Source organism: Sinohyriopsis cumingii, chromosome 13, assembly GCF_028554795.1.
Source record: "Sinohyriopsis cumingii isolate HCF-2022 chromosome 13, ASM2855479v2, whole genome shotgun sequence".
Lineage (NCBI taxonomy): Eukaryota > Metazoa > Mollusca > Bivalvia > Unionida > Unionidae > Sinohyriopsis > Sinohyriopsis cumingii.
The window spans coordinates 74,903,229-74,923,128 of NC_142973.1; the positions used below are offsets into that span (position 1 = coordinate 74,903,229).

The 19,900-nt window shown below is 34.9% G+C and overlaps 2 protein-coding genes across 2 annotated transcripts in view; one reads left to right on the top strand and one right to left on the bottom strand.

Annotated features, from left to right (window-relative positions):
• Positions 1-15,858, bottom strand: part of LOC149785840 (uncharacterized) — a 68,508-nt gene extending 52,650 nt beyond the window's left edge. Inside the window, exons 1-4 of the mRNA XM_089979798.1 lie at positions 15,701-15,858; positions 7,645-7,835; positions 6,187-6,487; positions 686-887 (exon numbers count right to left, since the gene is read on the bottom strand). Of these exons, the coding sequence (XP_089835924.1) occupies positions 686-887; positions 6,187-6,487; positions 7,645-7,820 (679 nt within the window). The 5' untranslated portion in view covers positions 7,821-7,835; positions 15,701-15,858. The remainder of the gene's footprint in view (positions 1-685; positions 888-6,186; positions 6,488-7,644; positions 7,836-15,700) is intronic.
• Positions 15,859-16,138: 280 nt separating this feature from the next.
• The window catches only part of LOC149785841 (nudC domain-containing protein 1-like), a 59,208-nt gene continuing 55,446 nt past the window's right edge, over positions 16,139-19,900 (top strand). Inside the window, exon 1 of the mRNA XM_089979799.1 lies at positions 16,139-16,265. Within this exon, the coding sequence (XP_089835925.1) occupies positions 16,142-16,265 (124 nt within the window). The 5' untranslated portion in view covers positions 16,139-16,141. The remainder of the gene's footprint in view (positions 16,266-19,900) is intronic.

The window sequence follows — 19,900 nt, forward strand, 5'->3', positions numbered from 1 at the left end:
CCATAGTTTTTGCTTGAATGCTGTAAGTCCGTATTTTAAGGATAAATTTCGTAAGACTTATGGCAAAATCGTAAGAGTTGGCAGGTCTGGGATCTTATTGCAAAATATCAAAATAAATGCAGTACAACTTAAAAAAACCAAATGTCAATGAAATAAGAAAAATTGGGGGACTTTAAAGATTTTGCAAGTTTTAATTGCCTTTTTATCATTTATAATTGATATAATTATCTGTGCAGGTAAGTTTTCCCGTTTTCAAGAATTTCGTTACAGTTCTTAACTGCCAATCTCTTTCTCAGCCAAGATACCATAATCCCATCACCTTGCCCTAGACAGGAGTAAACTATGAGACACAACTCTATCAAAACTGGGTCAAGCTCCTAAAGATTGTAAAGAATATATGAAAGACCATATAAATATGGTCAATGTAAAGATTTCTCAAAGGGGTAAATTTACAACTGCATTACAATTCAATAGTCTGCTGCTAAAAGATATGTTAAACAGGAGTCAAGTAAACAAGTTAATTATGAACTGACAGACCAATGAACATGCTAATATGCCAGTTATATTTCAATTATAGCAGTCCTTTAAAAATCAACATGAAAACGTGGCTTTCGATTTTAAAAATAATGACTGAAGGAGTTTCAGTGATTTGCAATATTAGTGAAAAATCTGTCGTAGGACTTACTTCCATATGGAATCTGACCAGATAGGATTTCCCACATTACAATACCAAAACTGTATACATCATAACTCTTATCAGATGGCGTATTGATGTTGACCCAGACCTCTGGAGGTACATGGGTGACCGTGCAGCGTCGGCCCCCTCCTGTCTTCCTTGTCACTGTCTGCGTCACAGACTTAAACTCTGCCAAACCAAAGTCACATATCTGAAAAGAATAATTTGCAAATGAACTTGATTCAAGGTAGAAGTGTGGTTCTAGAAAAAAAAATGCCCCCACTAAATTGCCCAACATGCTGGAGCACAACTGCCCCACTGCATTTGCTTAAAACACTGGGCAAGGTGTGATGGACAATATATACTGGACAACAGACCACAGCACTACCCAACATACTAGCTAGGATTTGATGGACCACTATACTGCCCAAGTGCCAAAGACACTGGCCAGGGTGTGATGGACCACTACACTGCCCAAGACACTACCCTGGATATTGTTGTTGCTGTTGTAGGGTTTAACACCATTTTTCAGCACAAGATAGGCTATACATGGCAGCCAGTATAAATGGTGGAGAAAGAACTCAGGAAAACCCCGGAAAGAACCAATGACCCCACGAGAAGCTACTGGCAAGCCTACCCTGGGTGTGATGGATCACTACAATGCCCAAGACACTGGCTAAAGTGTGATGGACCACTACAATGTGCAAGACACTATCCAAGTTGTGATGGACCAAGAATAGTGTGGATGGGTAGAAAACATTAACCCTCATGCCTGTGCTTCCCATATTATGTTCATGACATCAGACCCTTGCTCCAAAGAAAAAACACATAAACTGAAAGGCAACTTCATCTTGAAGAAATTAAATTCTTACATTACTTGAAGAGCCTCTAATTAAGTTAACCCTTTCCCCAGCAAGCTATCATTTGTTACTGATGTCAGATTTCCACAAGTTACTGTTACCATCTAATGATGAAAACATACCAACTTGTGTTTCAAAACTTAAAACATCAATAGGTAAATACCAATGTGAATTTTATCAGCACTCAGTGAAAAGACTTAAAATATCTGCTGTGCTTGTGTTATTTTCTTCATAATATCAGTTGTTTTAAGCCAAAGTGAAGTTTTCAAAGGGTAGAAGGGTAATGATGGTAGACATCATGGTTTCCAGGATATACCTCCATTTGACTTGCGGTTTTTTGTAATTTATTTGGCATGTACCTTAAGGAAAATATAAAATTCATAGAAAGCAAAATCTAAATATTATGTGATTGAAGATTTAGCTAACAAAATTATTTATGTCAGAAATGCATTGGACAATGTGAAGTTGGGGAATTTAATAAAGTCAAAGTTGTTTTCTTACATTACAATTTTTTTGTGAAAATACAAGAAAAAGGGTAAAATAAATAATATCTAACCAACAGAAAACTATTAAAAGTACACACAAATATTAAAACCATAAATTTGCAACCCTGTCCATGAATGGTTGTAACAAAATTAAAATGTGCATGGTCATATTTGGAGAATCCAGTTTCTAAAAATAGATGCACCACATGGCATGCATTGTGCCAGTATTACTCTAAGCTGTGTAACAACCGAGTTGGAATGAAAGATCGAGTTCATTCATATATCAACTTAACACTTCTGTTGAAGTGCAGTTCAATCACCTTCACAAAAACATATTTTTATTAATTCATTTCATAAATTTCCATCTTTCGTCACACTGTGTTGTGTTGTCCTTTGATCCAAGCATCCATTCAGGTATATCCTGTTATAAGGACAGTGTTATTAATTAAATTTGGTATTTTGTCAGAACTGATTCCAGAAAAATCATTTTCACTTCCACAAAATCACTGTAATTAAACAATGAGTACAAAATTGCCACGAAGAATTTAGGGAATTACAGAAATCCAAATTTTCATTTTCAGTATTGTCTGTTGCATGGTTTACTTGAAACTTTGCATACTGAAAAGACAAAGAAATTCACAACACATTCTTAATTTGTTATTTTATTTCATATGCCACATGATTGTGACCAATTTCATGTTTAAAATACCTTAAAATGCCATTATACATAGCAATGTATGGATGAAGACATGTACCAGTTATGTCTGTGCACATGTCTGCTTTACATGTAATCCTATTTGGCACAATCCAGGGGAGACAACTGAGTTACCACTGATTCACAGAGTCTATCTGCCCTATTACTGCCAAGGATGGACACATACATAATGTTTTAATTTGTACAGTATACACACCTGGTTTTATCCCTAACTCAATGTAAGTGCTAGAAAGGTCTGTTAGCAATTATGTATCACACAAGAATACAAAATGACCATCATTCTGGAAGGAAGAATACTGATTGAAGGAAGAATACTGACTGAAGGAGGACTACTGACTGAAGAAAGAATACTGACCAAAGAAAGAATAATGACTGAAGGAAGAACACCAATTAAAGGAAAAATACCAACTGAAGGAAGAATACTGACTGAAGAAAGACTACTGATTGTAGGAATATGATTGAAAGAAGAATACTGACTGAAGGAAGAATACTCACAGAAGAAAGCAGATTGATTGAAGGAAGACTACTGACTGAAGGAATATGATTGAAAGAAGACTGATTGAAGGAAGAATACTGACTGAAGGAAGAATACTGATTGAAGGAAGACTACTGATTGAAGGAATATGATTGAAAGAAGAATACTGATTGAAGGAAGACTACTGACTGAAGGAATATGATTGAAAGAAGAATACTGATTGAAGGAAGAATACTGATTGAAGGAAGACTACTGACTGAAGGAATATGATTGAAAGAAGAATACTGATTGAAGGAAGAATACCAATTGAAGGAAGAATACTGATAGAAGAAAGAAGACTGATTGAAGGAAAAATACTGACTGAAGGAATATGATTGAAAGAAGAGTACTGATTGAAAGAAGAATACTGATTGAAAGAAGAATACTGACTGAAGGAAGAATACTGATTGAAGGAAGAATACTGATTGAAGGAAGAATATCAATTGAAGGAAGACTACCAATTGAAAAGGATAGTTAAGAATCAGAAATGAAATACTGAAAGTTGCGCTATCAAAACTGAAACAGTGAGCAAACAATGAAGATATCTTACAGTAAAGTAAACTTTCATTATAATGGAAAATGTGAATAATGTGAGCATGCAGATATACACTTGTCAAAAAAGAAATGAGCGTGATTTTTAGCACCTCTGGAGCCATGATTTTGTCACTGATATGACCAATACCAGTCAACATATTTTCCATGATGTGATTTACAATGAATGAGGTGCTGCAATGTCCCTATAACCAAACCATTTTTATTCGCATGCTAGTTATGACCAAAGCACTTTCATGACAATATCATAAATTAACCACACGATGAAAAACAACCGTCAAATGCTTGGATTGATTCATTTGGAACAAGCTCTGAACATTTTGATATTATTATGATGAATCCATGCAAGTAACAGCAATTTACTCAATTATTTTCATCTTCCCCAGAAAATCAACCTAATAACCAACCTAAGGACCAGAAACATGATATTCATTGTTGACAAATGTTGAGGCTGACTGAGAGTCAAAGCAAGACCAGTGGAAATGCTAAGCTTCTTAAATTTCAAACAGCTTAGAGAATTACAAATACATAGGTATTGAAAGTTTTCTCAGTCTTTTTTGAGTTCTTGCATTACATACACAAACACAAACCTAAGTTTCTATCATTCTTCTTAAGACTTACAAACAACATTTTTACACTTCTCCCTGAACCTGATTTTGACCCTCCAATTTCATAAATAGGGTGTCATGTTTAAGCCCTGAAGTTTCAAGACCACAGAAAATACTCAGTAAGAAAAATAATTTTGGACATTTGATGTTATCCATGTTTAAATTGGTTGTTAATGAGAATACAGTGACATTGCTGGACATTTGATGCCATGTGATAAAACTGGTTGTTAATGAGAATACAGTGACATTTGATGCCACGTGATAAAACTGGTTGTTAATGAGAACACAGTGACATTGCTGGACATTTGATGCCATGTGATAAAACTGGTTGTTAATGAGAATACAGTGACATTTGCTAGACATTTGATGCCATGTGATAAAACTGGTTGTTAATGAGAATACAGTGACATTGCTGGACATTTGGTGCCATGTGATAAAACTGGTTGTTAATGAGAATACAGTGACATTTGCTAGACATTTGATGCCATGCGATAAAACTGGTTGTTAATGAGAATACAGTGACATTTGCTAGATGTTTGATGCCATGTGATAAAACTGGTTGTTAATGAGAATACAGTGACATTGCTAGACGTTTGATGCCATGTGATAAAACTGGTTGTTAATGAGAATACAGTGACATTTGCTAGACATTTGATGCCATGTGATAAAACTGGTTGTTAATGAGAATACAGTGACATTTGCTAGATGTTTGATGCCATGTGATAAAACCGGTTGTTAATGAGAATACAGTGACATTGCTGGACATGTGATGCCATGTGATAAAACTGGTTGTTAATGAGAATACAGTGACATTGCTAGACATTTGATGCCATGTGATAAAACTGGTTGTTAATGAGAATAAATGACATTTGCTATGTAGTTATTTACCTCATATAACTGCATATATCACATCTGACTTCAAACTGCATAGACCCAGATCTACCATCACATTAATGCAACTGCAGCAGATTTTGGACTATGCAGTTTATTAGACCTAATTTGCAGAATATATAACATGATCTTCTGACAAATTATGAGCTGGCAGATCAGGGTCTACACTGCTTGTTGTTACAGCTGACATAAATGTGAGTATTTTTTGTATATCCTAATATGATGTCAAACTTGCTCAGCACCACATTAAACCATATTTTTTTGACTATTAACCAACATAAAAATCTAAAATGTGCCGAAGTAATGTAATAATGATGTTACGTGATGGTCTGACATGGGTCATGGTAATGTAATAATAATGGTATGCAATGGTCTAAAACGGGTCAGAGTAATGTAATATTGATGTTATGTGATGGTCTAAAATGGATCTAAGTAATGTAATAATAATATTATGTGATGGTCTAAAATGGGTCTAAGTAATGTAATAATGATGTTATGTGATGATCTAAAATGGGTCAAAGTAATGTAATATTGATGTTATGTGATGGTCTAAAATGGGTCTAAGTAATGTAATAATGATATCATGTGATGGTCTAAAATGGGTCAAATTAAAGTAATAATGATGTTATGTCATGATCTAAAATGGGTCAAATTATTGTAATAATGATATTATGTGATGATCTAAAATGGGTCAAATTAATGTAATAATGATGTTATGTGACGGTCTAAAATGGGTCAAAGTAATGTAATACTGATGTTATGTGATGGTCTAAAATGGGTCAAAGTAATGTAATACTGATGTTATGTGACGGTCTAAAATGGGTCAAAGTAATGTAATACTGATGTTATGTGATGGTCTAAAATGGGGTAACTTTCATACTACACCTTAGCATTTATATTCTTGTTGATTAAAATGTTATCAGCTTTCAGATCCAAGTGAAGGACAGCTGGGTTCTGACTATGAAGAAAGTCCATCCCGTGTATCACATCTCGGACAATTCGAATCATAAGTGGAAATCCTGGCTTGAACACTTTTCGAAAGTCTGTGACACTGCCCAAACACATGTATTCTAACACTAAGGAGTAGTTATTTCGCTCCAAGATTAAACCAAGTAGGGTTACAATGGAGGGGTGGTGGCAAATCTCTCGCAATTTCTTTCCCTCAGACTCCAATATTTTTAAATGTCTGAAAAAAGTTCAAATAGCAATTATTGAGCAATATCATACAAAGAAAATCCTGTCAGATTTTTGGCATAAATAATGTGTTTATAATCTCAATATGCAATAAACACAAACCATGTAGGAATGTGTTTCTGATTTCAGTTCATGTTTAATACATTAACTTCTGCACTGACGGAATGGAAAAGCAGCTATAATACATTTAAGTTTCCAAACCTGTAAATTCATGCTGATATTGCATTCTTTTAGAAGTTTCTCCAACTTGGGACATTAGGAACTCCTGACTGACCTTTACACTCTAATTTGGGACACTAGGAATTCCTGACTGACCTTTACACCACAATTTGGGACATTAGGAATTCCTGACTGACCTTTACACTCCAATTTGGGACATTAGGAACTCCTGACTGACCTTTACACCCCAATTTGGGACATTAGGAATTCCTGACTGATCTTTACACTCCAGTTTGGGACATTAGGAATTCCTGACTGATCTTTACACTCCAGTTTGGGACATTAGGAACTGCTTGATCTTTACACCCCAATTTGGGACATTAGGAACTCCTGACAGATCTTTACACTCCAATTTGGGACATTAGGAACTGCTTGATCTTTACACCCCAATTTGGGACATTAGGAACTCCTGACTGATCTTTACACTCCAGTTTGGGACATTAGGAACTGCTTGATCTTTATACCCCAATTTGGGACATTAGGAATTCCTGACTGATCTTTACACTCCAGTTTGGGACATTAGGAATTCCTGATTGATCTTTACACCCCAGTTTGGGACATTAGGAATTCCTGACTGATCTTTACACTCCAATTTGGGAAATTAGGAACTCCTGACTGATCTTTACAATACATAAGTTTCAAGATTACATGTCAAAATACATTAAATATGCACTCAGGTTTTCATTCCTGTTTTTAATACATTAGGCAGGATATTTTTAAAGTAAAAAAGGAAAATACAGTACTGATGGATGTTATTTTGTTCTCAATTTCATAAGAGAACATAACATGATATGGAGAGGTATAGTTTGTAAGGAAATCTAAATTAGTTGATACAGATAAATGTCTGGAAAACATACAGTGTACACACCTAATTTTTTAAAACTGAAAATTGAACAAGAAGGAGAAGTAATCTGAGCAATGTTTTGATACCTTTTTGGTAAGACACCCTCTGCTATTAATGTTTTCACTGCCACCAAGCCATATTCTGCATGCTGGCCACGATATACTGTCCCAAATCCCCCACGACCAATTGGTTCATCCATGTCTATCTCAATATCAGACATGGAGATTACAGGCACGTTATTTTCTTGTGAATTTGACGACATTATGAAGCTGATAGTCTGGAAATATAGACAAAACGTTTGAGTATTTGGTTACTGAAAGATTATTCATTAAAAACCTATATACCAAATTATATGACAAGACACAAACAACATGACAAGATGACAGACCAATAGACGAACATTTGACAAGATGACAGAAACATACAACTTATTACAAGATTATAGAAATATGCAAGAATATATCACAATATGACAGACATATACAAGAACATATTATGTGATGACAGATATGTTGAGCATATGACAAAATGAGAGACACATACAAGAACATAAGATAACCAAATGATAGACATATACACACAAAAATGATAAAATGACAGACACATATATCATATGACAAGACAGACAGACACATACAAGAACATATAATAACCAAATGATAGATATATATACACCAAAAAAATGATAAGATGATAAACATGATAGGAACAGAGGACAAAATGACAGACATATATATAAACATATCACATGATAGAAATATACACAAACATATGACATGATAGACATATACACTAACATATGACATGACAGATATATACACAAACATGACCTGATAGATATATACACAAACATATAACATGATAGATATATACACAAACATGACATGGTAGACATACACAAACATGACATGATAGACATATACACAAACATGACATGGTAGACATATACACAAACATGACATGATAGACATATATACAAATATATGACAGGGTAGACATATACACAAACATGACATGATAGACATATATACAAATATATGACATGGTAGACAGATACACAAACATGACATGATAGACATATATACAAATATATGACATGGTAGACATATACCAGAACATATGATAACATGATAGTTGTTATTGTTGTTATAGGGTTAAACACCATTTTTTCAGCACAAGATAGGCTATACATGGCAGCCAGTATTAATGGTGGAGGAAGAACCCAGGAAAACCCTGGAAAGAACCGACCCATGAGAAGCTACCAGCAAGCTTTCTCACATATTCACATTGGCCGAGCCCGAGACTCGAAGCCATGCAGAGAGAGGTGAGATGGCAGTGATCCGTGACGGAGAGCGCTTTAGACCACTTGGCCACTCAGAGCCCCGATAACATGATAGAGATATACACAAAAACACGACAATGTGACAGACATACACACAAACATACACAACATAAACTTCAAATTTCTTGATGGTATATAATTAATCAGAACATCCGTTGTCTCTGTCTAATGTGAACTGAATAATTTTCACTCTGTGAAATCACCATAACTGATGTGCAAACTTTTTATGATGAAAAAATTGAAAGTGTCTTCAAGAGAGCACATTTACTAATGCAATAGTTGTGAAGAAAAATGCTTTGAAATCTGCCCAAAACTCTTTGTTGTTGTTGTTGTTGTTGTTTGGGGTTTAATGCCATTTTGCAGTGCATTAAAGGCTATACATGGCGACCAGCTAAAGAACCCAGGAAAACCCTGTAAAAACCACCAACCCATGAGAAACTACTAGCAAGCTTTCTCAAATACCCACACTGACTGAGCCCAAGGCTGAGGTGAGATTGCCATGATCAATAAAGGCAAGTGCTTTTTTACCATACTGCTACCCGACCCTCCTATCTTCAAGTCTCAATTATTGAATTACATATAACATAGTGGCACTGTGCAAGCTGTTCTGCAAATCACTTGCAAATTTACTAATAAACTCTTTGAAATGACATCACTGGTAGACATACTGAAGACAAATGGTACATTTTATTAACAATCATATAAGGAGTATGTCAGCTTCAGGTTGGCTTTCCTCCTTGTACTAAGGACTTCATCAGCAGACTGATCTATTCTCTATTGACTGTTAACATCACTGGAGGAACAGTGATTGTCCCAGACATGTGCCAGGTTATGACCCTGAACAGGGACATTACAACCTGCTGCATATCTGCGACACACCTGCTCCTTGGTGTCAAGGTCACAGACTTACAAGCTTGGTAATTAGCTTTTGGTTTAGTTTTTGATTTGCTTGGATTTTCTTAACCTCCTGATGGATTCTGCTTATATTTGGGCTGATTTATTACAAAGCAGAGCTAACTCATTCTCTAACACACTCTATCCTTGGACCTTGCTGTTTGAGAATATAAGACATGAAAAGGGTTTGATGCACAGGCAGTGGCCTTCTTGTTAAATAAAACATGGGATTGTTGATCAAAGACATATGACTGATCAAAACGATTTAGGATTTGACCTCCGCAAGGGATGTATCCCAGGTAATAAGCATGGATAGGACATGGTTGTCATCACTGTGTGATAAGCATGGATAGGACATAGTTGTCATCATTGTGTGATAAGCATGGATAGGACATGGTTGTCATCATTGTGTGATAAGCATGGATAGGACATGGTTGTCATCACTGTGCGATAAGGATGGATAGGACATGGTTGTCATCATTGTGTTATAAACATGGATAGGACATGCTTGTCATCATTGTGTGATAAGCATGGATAGGACATGGTTGTCATCATTGTGTGATAAGCATGGATAGGACATGGTTGTCATCTTTGTAATGGGTGTTTTAGTTCCAATAAATTCATGTTCTATTCAAAACATATGTTGCAAGGATCCAAATTTAGTCATTGCAAAGTTTAACTTCATGACCTTTCCAAAAATCAATGATAACAGTTTGCATGTACAGCTAGCTGATGTTATTTAGCTCTTCTACAACTTCCTTTCTGATTTTCCTGTGGCTCAATAATGTTCTGCATCGATATTTAGTCAAAATCAATCAAACAAGGGACTTTAATTTGTTATAATGTGTGCAGGTGCATTGAAACACCGGAATGCACTGAAACGCTGGAATGCACTGAAACGCTGGAACGCACTGAAACACTGGAATGCACTGAAATACTGGAATGCACTGAAACGCTGGAACGCAAGAAAAACACTGAAACGCAATATCATATATACCATAGCTGAAAATTGTGACATTTAAAAAAAAAGAAAATAACATTTACTATTATTAGTGTCAAATACAATTTTTACATAAGTTTAAGTTTAATGCTTAATCTATTACTAATAAATACATATTAGTAATGATTTATTAATAATCCTGGGATGAATGAACTTTGTGAAAATCAGCAATTTAAACAGCCGTACAGCGTAAGTGTAACTATCAAGAATTATTTTAATGATCTAAATACAAAGATACATGCAAAAATGGCATGTTAAATCCTTGCCATATTTATTTTGGAATTTACATCACAACAAAAATTTTTGGCCCGTCATTCAAAGCAGTTATATTTTCTATATCGATTGTTCAATGCTAATAATAATAAGGAAAAAATACATGCAGTTTTCCTTTTATGACAGCTTTTCTTCAATACCCATATGTATTCACTTCTTTGTCAATGGCATTATTTACATATATTGCTAAAACATTAAGCTGCAAAAAATGAAGCACTGGTTAGTGAAGATTAACACCAAGATTCCAGTGAACCACTGATAGCAAACGTCAGACCTTTGCAGATTATACATATCACAGTGTCGGTATCAGGAAAGAATCAGCGATCAAACTTCCTTTACATGTTTTCTGTATAATTAGTATTAGTCACAACACTTTGATAATCCCAGCTGAGACGCGAATACAAGTCTCTGCAATCACATCGCTTTCCCATGCATCCAGTCTCAACACAGCTTGATGTGTCATACGATTTTAAAAGTTTTTGTAACGATTACTGAGACACTCCAGACTGAACTCCCCAAAGTGATTATCGGTAAACTTCAGATATATGATGCTTATGCCGCTTTCTGCCCTTCACTCATAATGTTTTATCCATCATCATTTATACTTTAATTTCAAAAAGTAACTTCTACATGGATAATTTATTTATCTTTCAAATTACTGTTTGTACTGAAACGTTTTCAATGTCATCTAAAGATGAAGATATTGAAATTAAATACCTTGAATTATGTACTTATATGATGAACACTTCGCCATATTGTTTCAACATAAATAATTGGTGTTTAAACCATTATACCTATCTAAAATTAGGTTTTTTTTGCACAAAGAAAATGTATGCTGTTTGGTGAATGCGCATTATTCATAGATCTCACATTATGATTTTTGGACCAACAGTTGAAAGAAGTTTGATGCTTTCAAGTCATTTTCTTACAGATGTTACATTTCTGGAACAGTTCTCGATTCCATAATTGGACTTAGCTTTATGCATGTAATTTAAGATCTGTATGTGATTGTTTTATTTTTTGAATATCCAATAAAATCTTCTGATCTTATGAGACTTTCTGACAGCCATATATTTAATCTTTTTTGTACATCTTTTGATCTACACTAGAGAAACACAGGTGTGGAAATTATGAGGAAAGGTGTGCAGATTATTACAAATGTTTGTGTATATAATGCCTGAAAATTAACATATTATTTACATTATTCATTAAGTTTTGATTATGAAATTCATAGTTACCATATAGCAATCAACACATTCTCCTAATAAACGCAATTAATTACCATGATCTAGTATCAGAATATTTATGCACACCTGACTTTGAAATGACACAAATAAAAGAAATGTTACAGAGAGACAAACTACAAATGATCTATGCAAAGTTTAAGAAGAAATATGACGAGATGATGCGACCGACTGGAATGCAGCAAATACATGACAAAAAGAAGTATTAAAAATCTAAGGGACATACCACTAGACTTAGAAAAACTGTCGCGGATCATATTCAGCAACTTGAGAATATGATTACACGAAGCCATCCTTTCGTAAGAGCTCTAATACGGACTAATGGAAAAACGCCATGCATTTTACTTTATGACGATGAACAGCTAACTGACATAAAGAATATGTGCTGCACTGGACAGACTGTTTTAGGAGTGGATAAAACATTTAACCTCTGTGACATACATGTGACTGTGACTTCTTATAAACAACTTTCTGTAGTTAGCATACAGGACAACCACCAATTCTTTTAGGACTGGTCTTCGTGCAAGACAACAGCGACTTTGAGAGTTACTGCAACTTTTTCCATCATTTGAAGATGAAATTAGTAGACACAGATTTGACTAAACTTGTGACTGGAACCGATGATGAAATGGCAATGGTCAAAGACATAATTGGAACTGACGATGAAACGGCAATGGTCAAAGACATAACAACCACATTTCCAGATTTGACTCATGTCTTATGTACCAGACACCTTCACGAAAACACTACGTGGAAACTTAAAGATGATGCTGTTTGACAAAAAGGACTGAAATTTTATTTTGGACAAAATATATGGATTTGGAGGAATTATGGATGCTGATGACAGAATTTGTTTTGAAGAGAAATGTAATAACTTGGAGTCATTCTGTCGGGAAGTTTCCTCAAAATTTATTGACTAGAGTCAGTCAAGACTGAAAAATCAGTTGCTGACCAAGGTAAATGGACCTACACGACTGGATCTGATCGACAATAAATGGACTAACAACAACTGCGAGTCCGTTAACCAGGTGTTAAAGCAGACTGTAGTGTGGAAATCGAAGCCACTGACAGAATTTTGATCTCATTTAAATGACTTTGTGGATGGAAAGTTAAAAAACTTGAGAAGTGCATTAATTGGGACTAGTGAATACCGACTCGCTGACAGGCAATTTCAAATTTCGAAGACAGACTAGGTGACACAAACTACCTAACAAAGAGAAAAACCACACAAAATTCAGATTATTCATTCTTACAGACAGTAAATATGACATTATCAGACGAACATTCAGATATTATTTTAGATATGGTACATTGCAACCAACACACTTCTTGTTGCAAGATAATTGCTCTGATCCTATATAAAAACGTGTATGTACTATTCATGTGTTTTGATTTAGCCAGCTATTTTCAAACTGATTTTCATAACCCCATAAGCAGCAAATCCAGTGTTTGATTGCTATGAAACTAGTATCTTTATATGCCCACATTTCTTGTTCATATTTTATATAAGGTTTAAATTTCATATTAATAGGACTTATATCACAATTTTATGGTAGGTTATGTAATGCTTTGTACATAAACTGGTATAAACTAGTAAATTGTCCTTTGGAATATATAGAATGGCAACGTGTTAATTACTTGGTATATTTTAGTGAACGATATATATATATATATATATATATATATACCACCATGTTGGCTATTGCTGCGCGTTGGGTAAAACTGTGCAATGATATGTCATTTTTTGTTCATGAGGCTGTATGCAGAGGCCAAAGTCTTATCAGTTTAATTGATATAACTTGGATGTGTTTATTCCTGTTGTTGCTACATTTAATCTTATTTTGTCTCCGAGCAGGCAAGTCCAACTTGCCTTATTCGTATATAAATTTTTAAACATTTGTGTGTTATATGAAACAAAGACATTTTGAAATATGCTTCAAAATTTGTCTTTGTGTATTAAACCCATTTCTGCCAATATCCAGTATCCCATACTCTTCTTCCCATATCAGAATATGTTTTAAAAAAACAATCAACGAAAGACGGAAAAGATTTGACACTCCATTCTCGCATGTTTCTTTGCATTTAGACCATTATCACGCATATTTCATGACAGTTACACCATACAGCTGTTTCACCTGCTGGGTTGCGCAAATCTCACACATCCCCGAACCTAATATAATAAGAAAAATGTAATTATTAATAACCATAATATAAAAAATAAATATTAATTTGTGTTTATTATTAATAGCTGAAGCATTAAATTCATGTACAAATTGCAACACACGCTGTTAATATTAAATTTTGTTACTTTACGAAATGTCGCCAAAATGCGCAGTTTCCAGCTTCTTTTTAGTTAGATGTTGCATCACTTGCTGAAAAGAAAGTATATATTAATTTATTATATAACTAATACTAAATGTCACAGATATGATTTATACATACACAGTGGTATATACGATATAACTGAAGTGCGTTTCGGTGTTTCTATTGCGTTCCGGTGTTTCTATGTACCCGCAAGCTCCCGCGAACATAAGAAATTAAAATCCCATGTCTGATAATACAAACCCGTTTGTTTGTACCCCCCTAACGATTTAAATAATGGAAATCTTTAATGTGATAAAAAGTGCAAGGAACTTAGTCAATTCATTCATTGATTTATAATTTCTAAATGACTCTGAGAAGAGTGGCCCTAACACCGTCATCTTCTGCGCGTTTCATGCTTAACGGAAGTTTTCAGTGCAATAGACGGATACGCTCGGATCCATTTCCCATTTCTGGACAAGTCCGTTTTCAGCAAAGGGGTGTAACAGGACTACAGCTGTACATACATAAGCCGTCTGCTTCCGATAGTTACAATGTCGAATCAAGCAAAGGAAAATGACAACTACGCTTTTCATGTGGATTTAATAAGCGGTTTAATTTCTATGTTCATGTATGCAGAGGGATATAATTCCAAACTCTCAACGTTATGTAATTTACGCAATTATTCAGCATTTGCCGAACAGTATGAACTACGTCATTAGTCTATAAGAAATAAACTAGCCTATAGTGTACGCAATATGGCGCCGTGTAAGTATGGAAAGTCCGTTATTCCTGAAATGGTGCAGGGGATGGCATGATAAGTCCATTCTGATCACAGTCAGGTTAGAAGTTATAAATCAATGATTCAATTGACTTAGTTATGTGCACTTCTTATCACATTAAACATTCTCGTTTTTGAAATCATTAGGGGGATGTAGAGTCAGACTATGTTTATCCTTGTATTGGATTTGTATTCTTCGCCTTTTTTAACGACAGTTTTAAGGTAAACAATACAAATTCAATTAAAAATAACCATGTGCTAAATTCCCGAAATATAACAAACAAGAAAAATGCAGAAAGTTATATACCAACAGGCTAAACGCTTATATCCGATGTGTTATATCCTCTAGAATCAAACAGAATCAAGCACTTTCCCATAAAATCAGCATAAAAACTGCACGAGCAAGACTAGCCTCTAGTCATATTATGCGCTAGATGCTAAAAATACTCCCAAAGCTATTCTTAGCAACAATTGTGGAATTTTTGGTATATTCTTTGGAATTCCCCTACATGGTTACTTGAAATTGATGCGTTAAATCATACACCAAAGAATTTTGTAATTGAAAACAAATTTTCATCATTGTGCCATATTAATGATTCTAAAATATTACTTTTAATTATTTTAGTTGAAAAGATTTGATATAACTTAAAATCGAGCAAGATTCTATACCTTTTAAGTTTGCAACTTCAAAATATTTCGTACAAAATAAACACAACCATTAAGTACTTTTTAAGCACAACCGGATGTTATGTCAATAGAAATGGCCGAATTAAACGATTTGAAAGTTCGTCGGGACCTTCTTGATCCGCATTTTGATGGTTACAAGCTTACTCTGGATAAACTTCCGCTTTATAATTGCCGCGTTGAAAGTGGTTAGTTTAGTAATATATTGTTGAAATCGAATAATACGAAGTTAAAAACGGCATGCGTAGTCAGCTCTTACAATTACAATCGAACAGACGTAAACCACGGGGCTCGTAGTCCTATAGGCTACCGTGTAAGACACACAGGTGCTCGACGCGAGCTTGATTTAAGAAAAAAAAATAATCTAAAGGAAAAAAATCATACAGAGTGACAAAAATACCTTAGAATACCCCATGAGCCGTTGTGACATAGGATCTATCATAATATATAAAAGAGAAGGTACGGAACTTCCAAATACTTCGCTCCGCCCATAACCCACGATTTCCTTTTGCTATTTCCGTCTTTAAAAGCACGCGACCATACTATATGGCTTGTTTTACTTCTGAGATATTTTTCTATCCATCAAGCCATCATTGACTTTTCTGCGTTGTACCAAACTGAAGTTACGGGCTCCGAAACGTGCGATTTTCGCTAAGTTTTCCTTTGTGGACACTTCCGTGCTTATCTGAAAACCGGTGACAAGAGCGATATGGACAATGTTTTCAACACCATGGTGCATCCCATCTTGCATTACAGAACAGCCGTAGATGCAAAAGTAAGTTTTTTACTTACCATTAACTCGATTCAACTTTAGGAATCCTGTTCCATGCAAGTATTATACATTGTCTTCTTCACTGCACAACATATCGTATACATGCATCTCTATTTTCAAAATAGGCGGCACTAATGTCAATGCCGAAATATGATTGGCTCAAAAGGTTATTCTTGTTATCATAGGAGCATGGAAGTGTCACAAAGGAAAACTTAGCGAAAATCGCATGTTTCAGAGCCCGTAACTTCAGTTTGGTACAACGCAGAAAAGTCAATGATGGCTTGATGGATAGAAAAATATCTCAGAAGTAAAACAAGCCATATAGTATGGTCGCGTGCCTTTAAAGATGGAAATAGCAGAAGAAAATCGAGGGTTATGGGTGGAGCGAAGTATTTGGAAGTTCCGTACCTTCTCTCTTATATATTATGATAGAGAGGGTCCTATGTCACAACGGCTCATGGGGGCATTCTAAGGTATTTTTGTCACTCTGTATGATTTTTTTCCTTCAGATTATTTTTTTGTTTCTTAACATCAAGCTCGTGTCGAGCACCTGTGGTAAGACATAGCACATGTTGTTTTTGTTTTATTGCTATGTCTTACTTTCCAAATAATGACCTTGTCTAGCGTGTCCCGATGTCGTCCCGATGTTGTTGACATCAGAATGAGTAATCAAATTTTCAGGAACATCTCGCACACTTCGCAGCTTATATCAACACTCTTCCATAAATTTATGTGTACTTAATATACTTACTGTGCTGTCTTTATCCTGGTGGAATGAAAATATGATACTAGCAAATGGATGCATTTTCGCATTCCACTGACATACATTTGAATTTGTAATGCGACAGTAGTTGAGGTATGCCGAAGTTGGTTCATGTTGGGGATATGTTTCTTGAACGAAACGAACCGTTGCTTACAGCTCTAATAGGCATAATATATTTTTATTCATTTCATTAAAGAATAATATTTCAACTTAACCCAATTTCAGCATTTCCAGCTTTCATCGCTTTCCAGCCAACTGAAATGTAGGCCAACAAAACTTGAAAACAGGTCCATTTCTTTTGTGAGAATTTGAATTTATTAGAGAAAAGACATCAGAGTAAAACATCATGACTTTACTTTGTAGAAAAGCATCATTATTTTAGTTGTCAGTTGTGTGAAATATTCCTGAAAATTTTACTTTTGTAACAATGTTAGGCAACATCAAAACACGCTACACAGTGCCATTAGTTAGGCTGTAAGACCTTGACGTCCACAACATAAATATCAGCGAAGAGGTCTTACATGTAGGACTATGCTATAATATAACCCAAATAGTAATGCTACCTGATGAGCTACAATTGACCACCTCTGAACGTGGGAACAGGAATGATTCTGTCTCCATCAGTGTTTTACAATTATTTGATGTTGCAACAACAATAATAAATGGGCATTTGTTTGGTCCTTCAGAGAGCACTTTTAATGGCGCCTTCAATAACACATGAACCTTCATCAAAGCAAGCCGAAAACCTTTGATCAAAGAGAGTCAACAACAGACTTAAATAAAAGCATTGTTTCCTTTTTCTTAGTGATTGGAACATATTTATTGTGCTGTGAAAAGTTCCTGTTTGCAAAAATAAAGTTCATGCTTATGATTGCTACCAGTGCCAGTTTAAAACCCAGATTAAAGTTCCAATATTTTGAAACAGTAGATATAAGTCAATCTAGTTAAATGAAAGTAGGTCATCTTGCAAGAATGTGAAACTTTTTAATTTGTTCACATTTTCATTTCCCTATGAATAGCCTCATTCCCTTGGTAGCCTCTGCATCATGGTAGCTGTCTCTAGCTGTCCAAAATCTAGGCTAATTTAGGAACATGTACATGTAGCATATAAACAACTATACAGCCACGTGCTACTAGGAGAATAAATATCAGTGAATTGTTTTGGAAAATGTGTTTGCTGACAATGGGATATAGGTCAAACGAGGACTACCATTTTTTTAGATAATAGATATGTTTTAGTTGTGTTTTATAATGGGATTTGACTGATATGTGTATTTTCTAACATGTGATAGAATACTTGAATTTATTAATTTTTCATATGCATGTATATTATTTAACACATTGTGGAGTGTACTACACAAATGTAAGTTGTCAATATACAAGTCTATTGCAGACTAGTTGTCTTCATTTAATCAAAATTTCCATTTTTTTATCTGCGTAAATCCTAGTCACTGACGACAGGTCATCTAAAAAATTTCACTTGCATGCAAAACTTCAATATATTCTCAGCTCCCTCCCCCTTACTTATCTAAACATCTGCTTATGTTGACATTATTACCTTGGTCCCAAGGAAGCTGAGACAAATGGATAGTACTGTATTATGAAAATGGTGACATTTTTGGAAAATTGGTGACAAAATATTGAGGTTGGTTATTTTTGGAGTGACAACTTTTTAAAACCAGCACCATCCATAAATATGGGCTGCCAAGTGTGTGATTCCTGAAAATTTGACTTTTCATTCCAATGTTAGTCGATCTCGAAATACACTACACACTGCTGTTATTGAGGCAGTAAGACAGCGACCTAGAAAACAAATATCACGGGAGGCTTTTACACTGTAGGACTAGAGTTTCCTCTGAACCTTACCACCCCATTTTTGATATTTAAACGTTTATGTTGGTATATAGTGTCAGCCAGTTGCCTTTTTCGAAAAGTTGTTATATGCCGACAACTAGACCTTTGAAGTAAGATGCTTCCCAGATATTTGTTTTCAGGGTCGCCATCTTACTGACTAAATAATGGCACTGTGTAGTACGTTCCAAGGTTGACTAACATTGGAAGGAGAAGTCAGATTTTCAGGAATATCTCACACTTGGTAGCCCATATTATTGCTTTTCTACAAATTAAAGACATAATGCTTAAGATGGACTTTACTTTTAAATAAGTAACCCACTTTCATTAATGTTGCCTGTCCTTTCATAAAATCTGCTGTAGTTCATTCAACTTGGTTTTGCAAATTTTAAAAAGAGATTGCAGAAAGTTGAACAAGTTTCCAAACTTTTTACTGG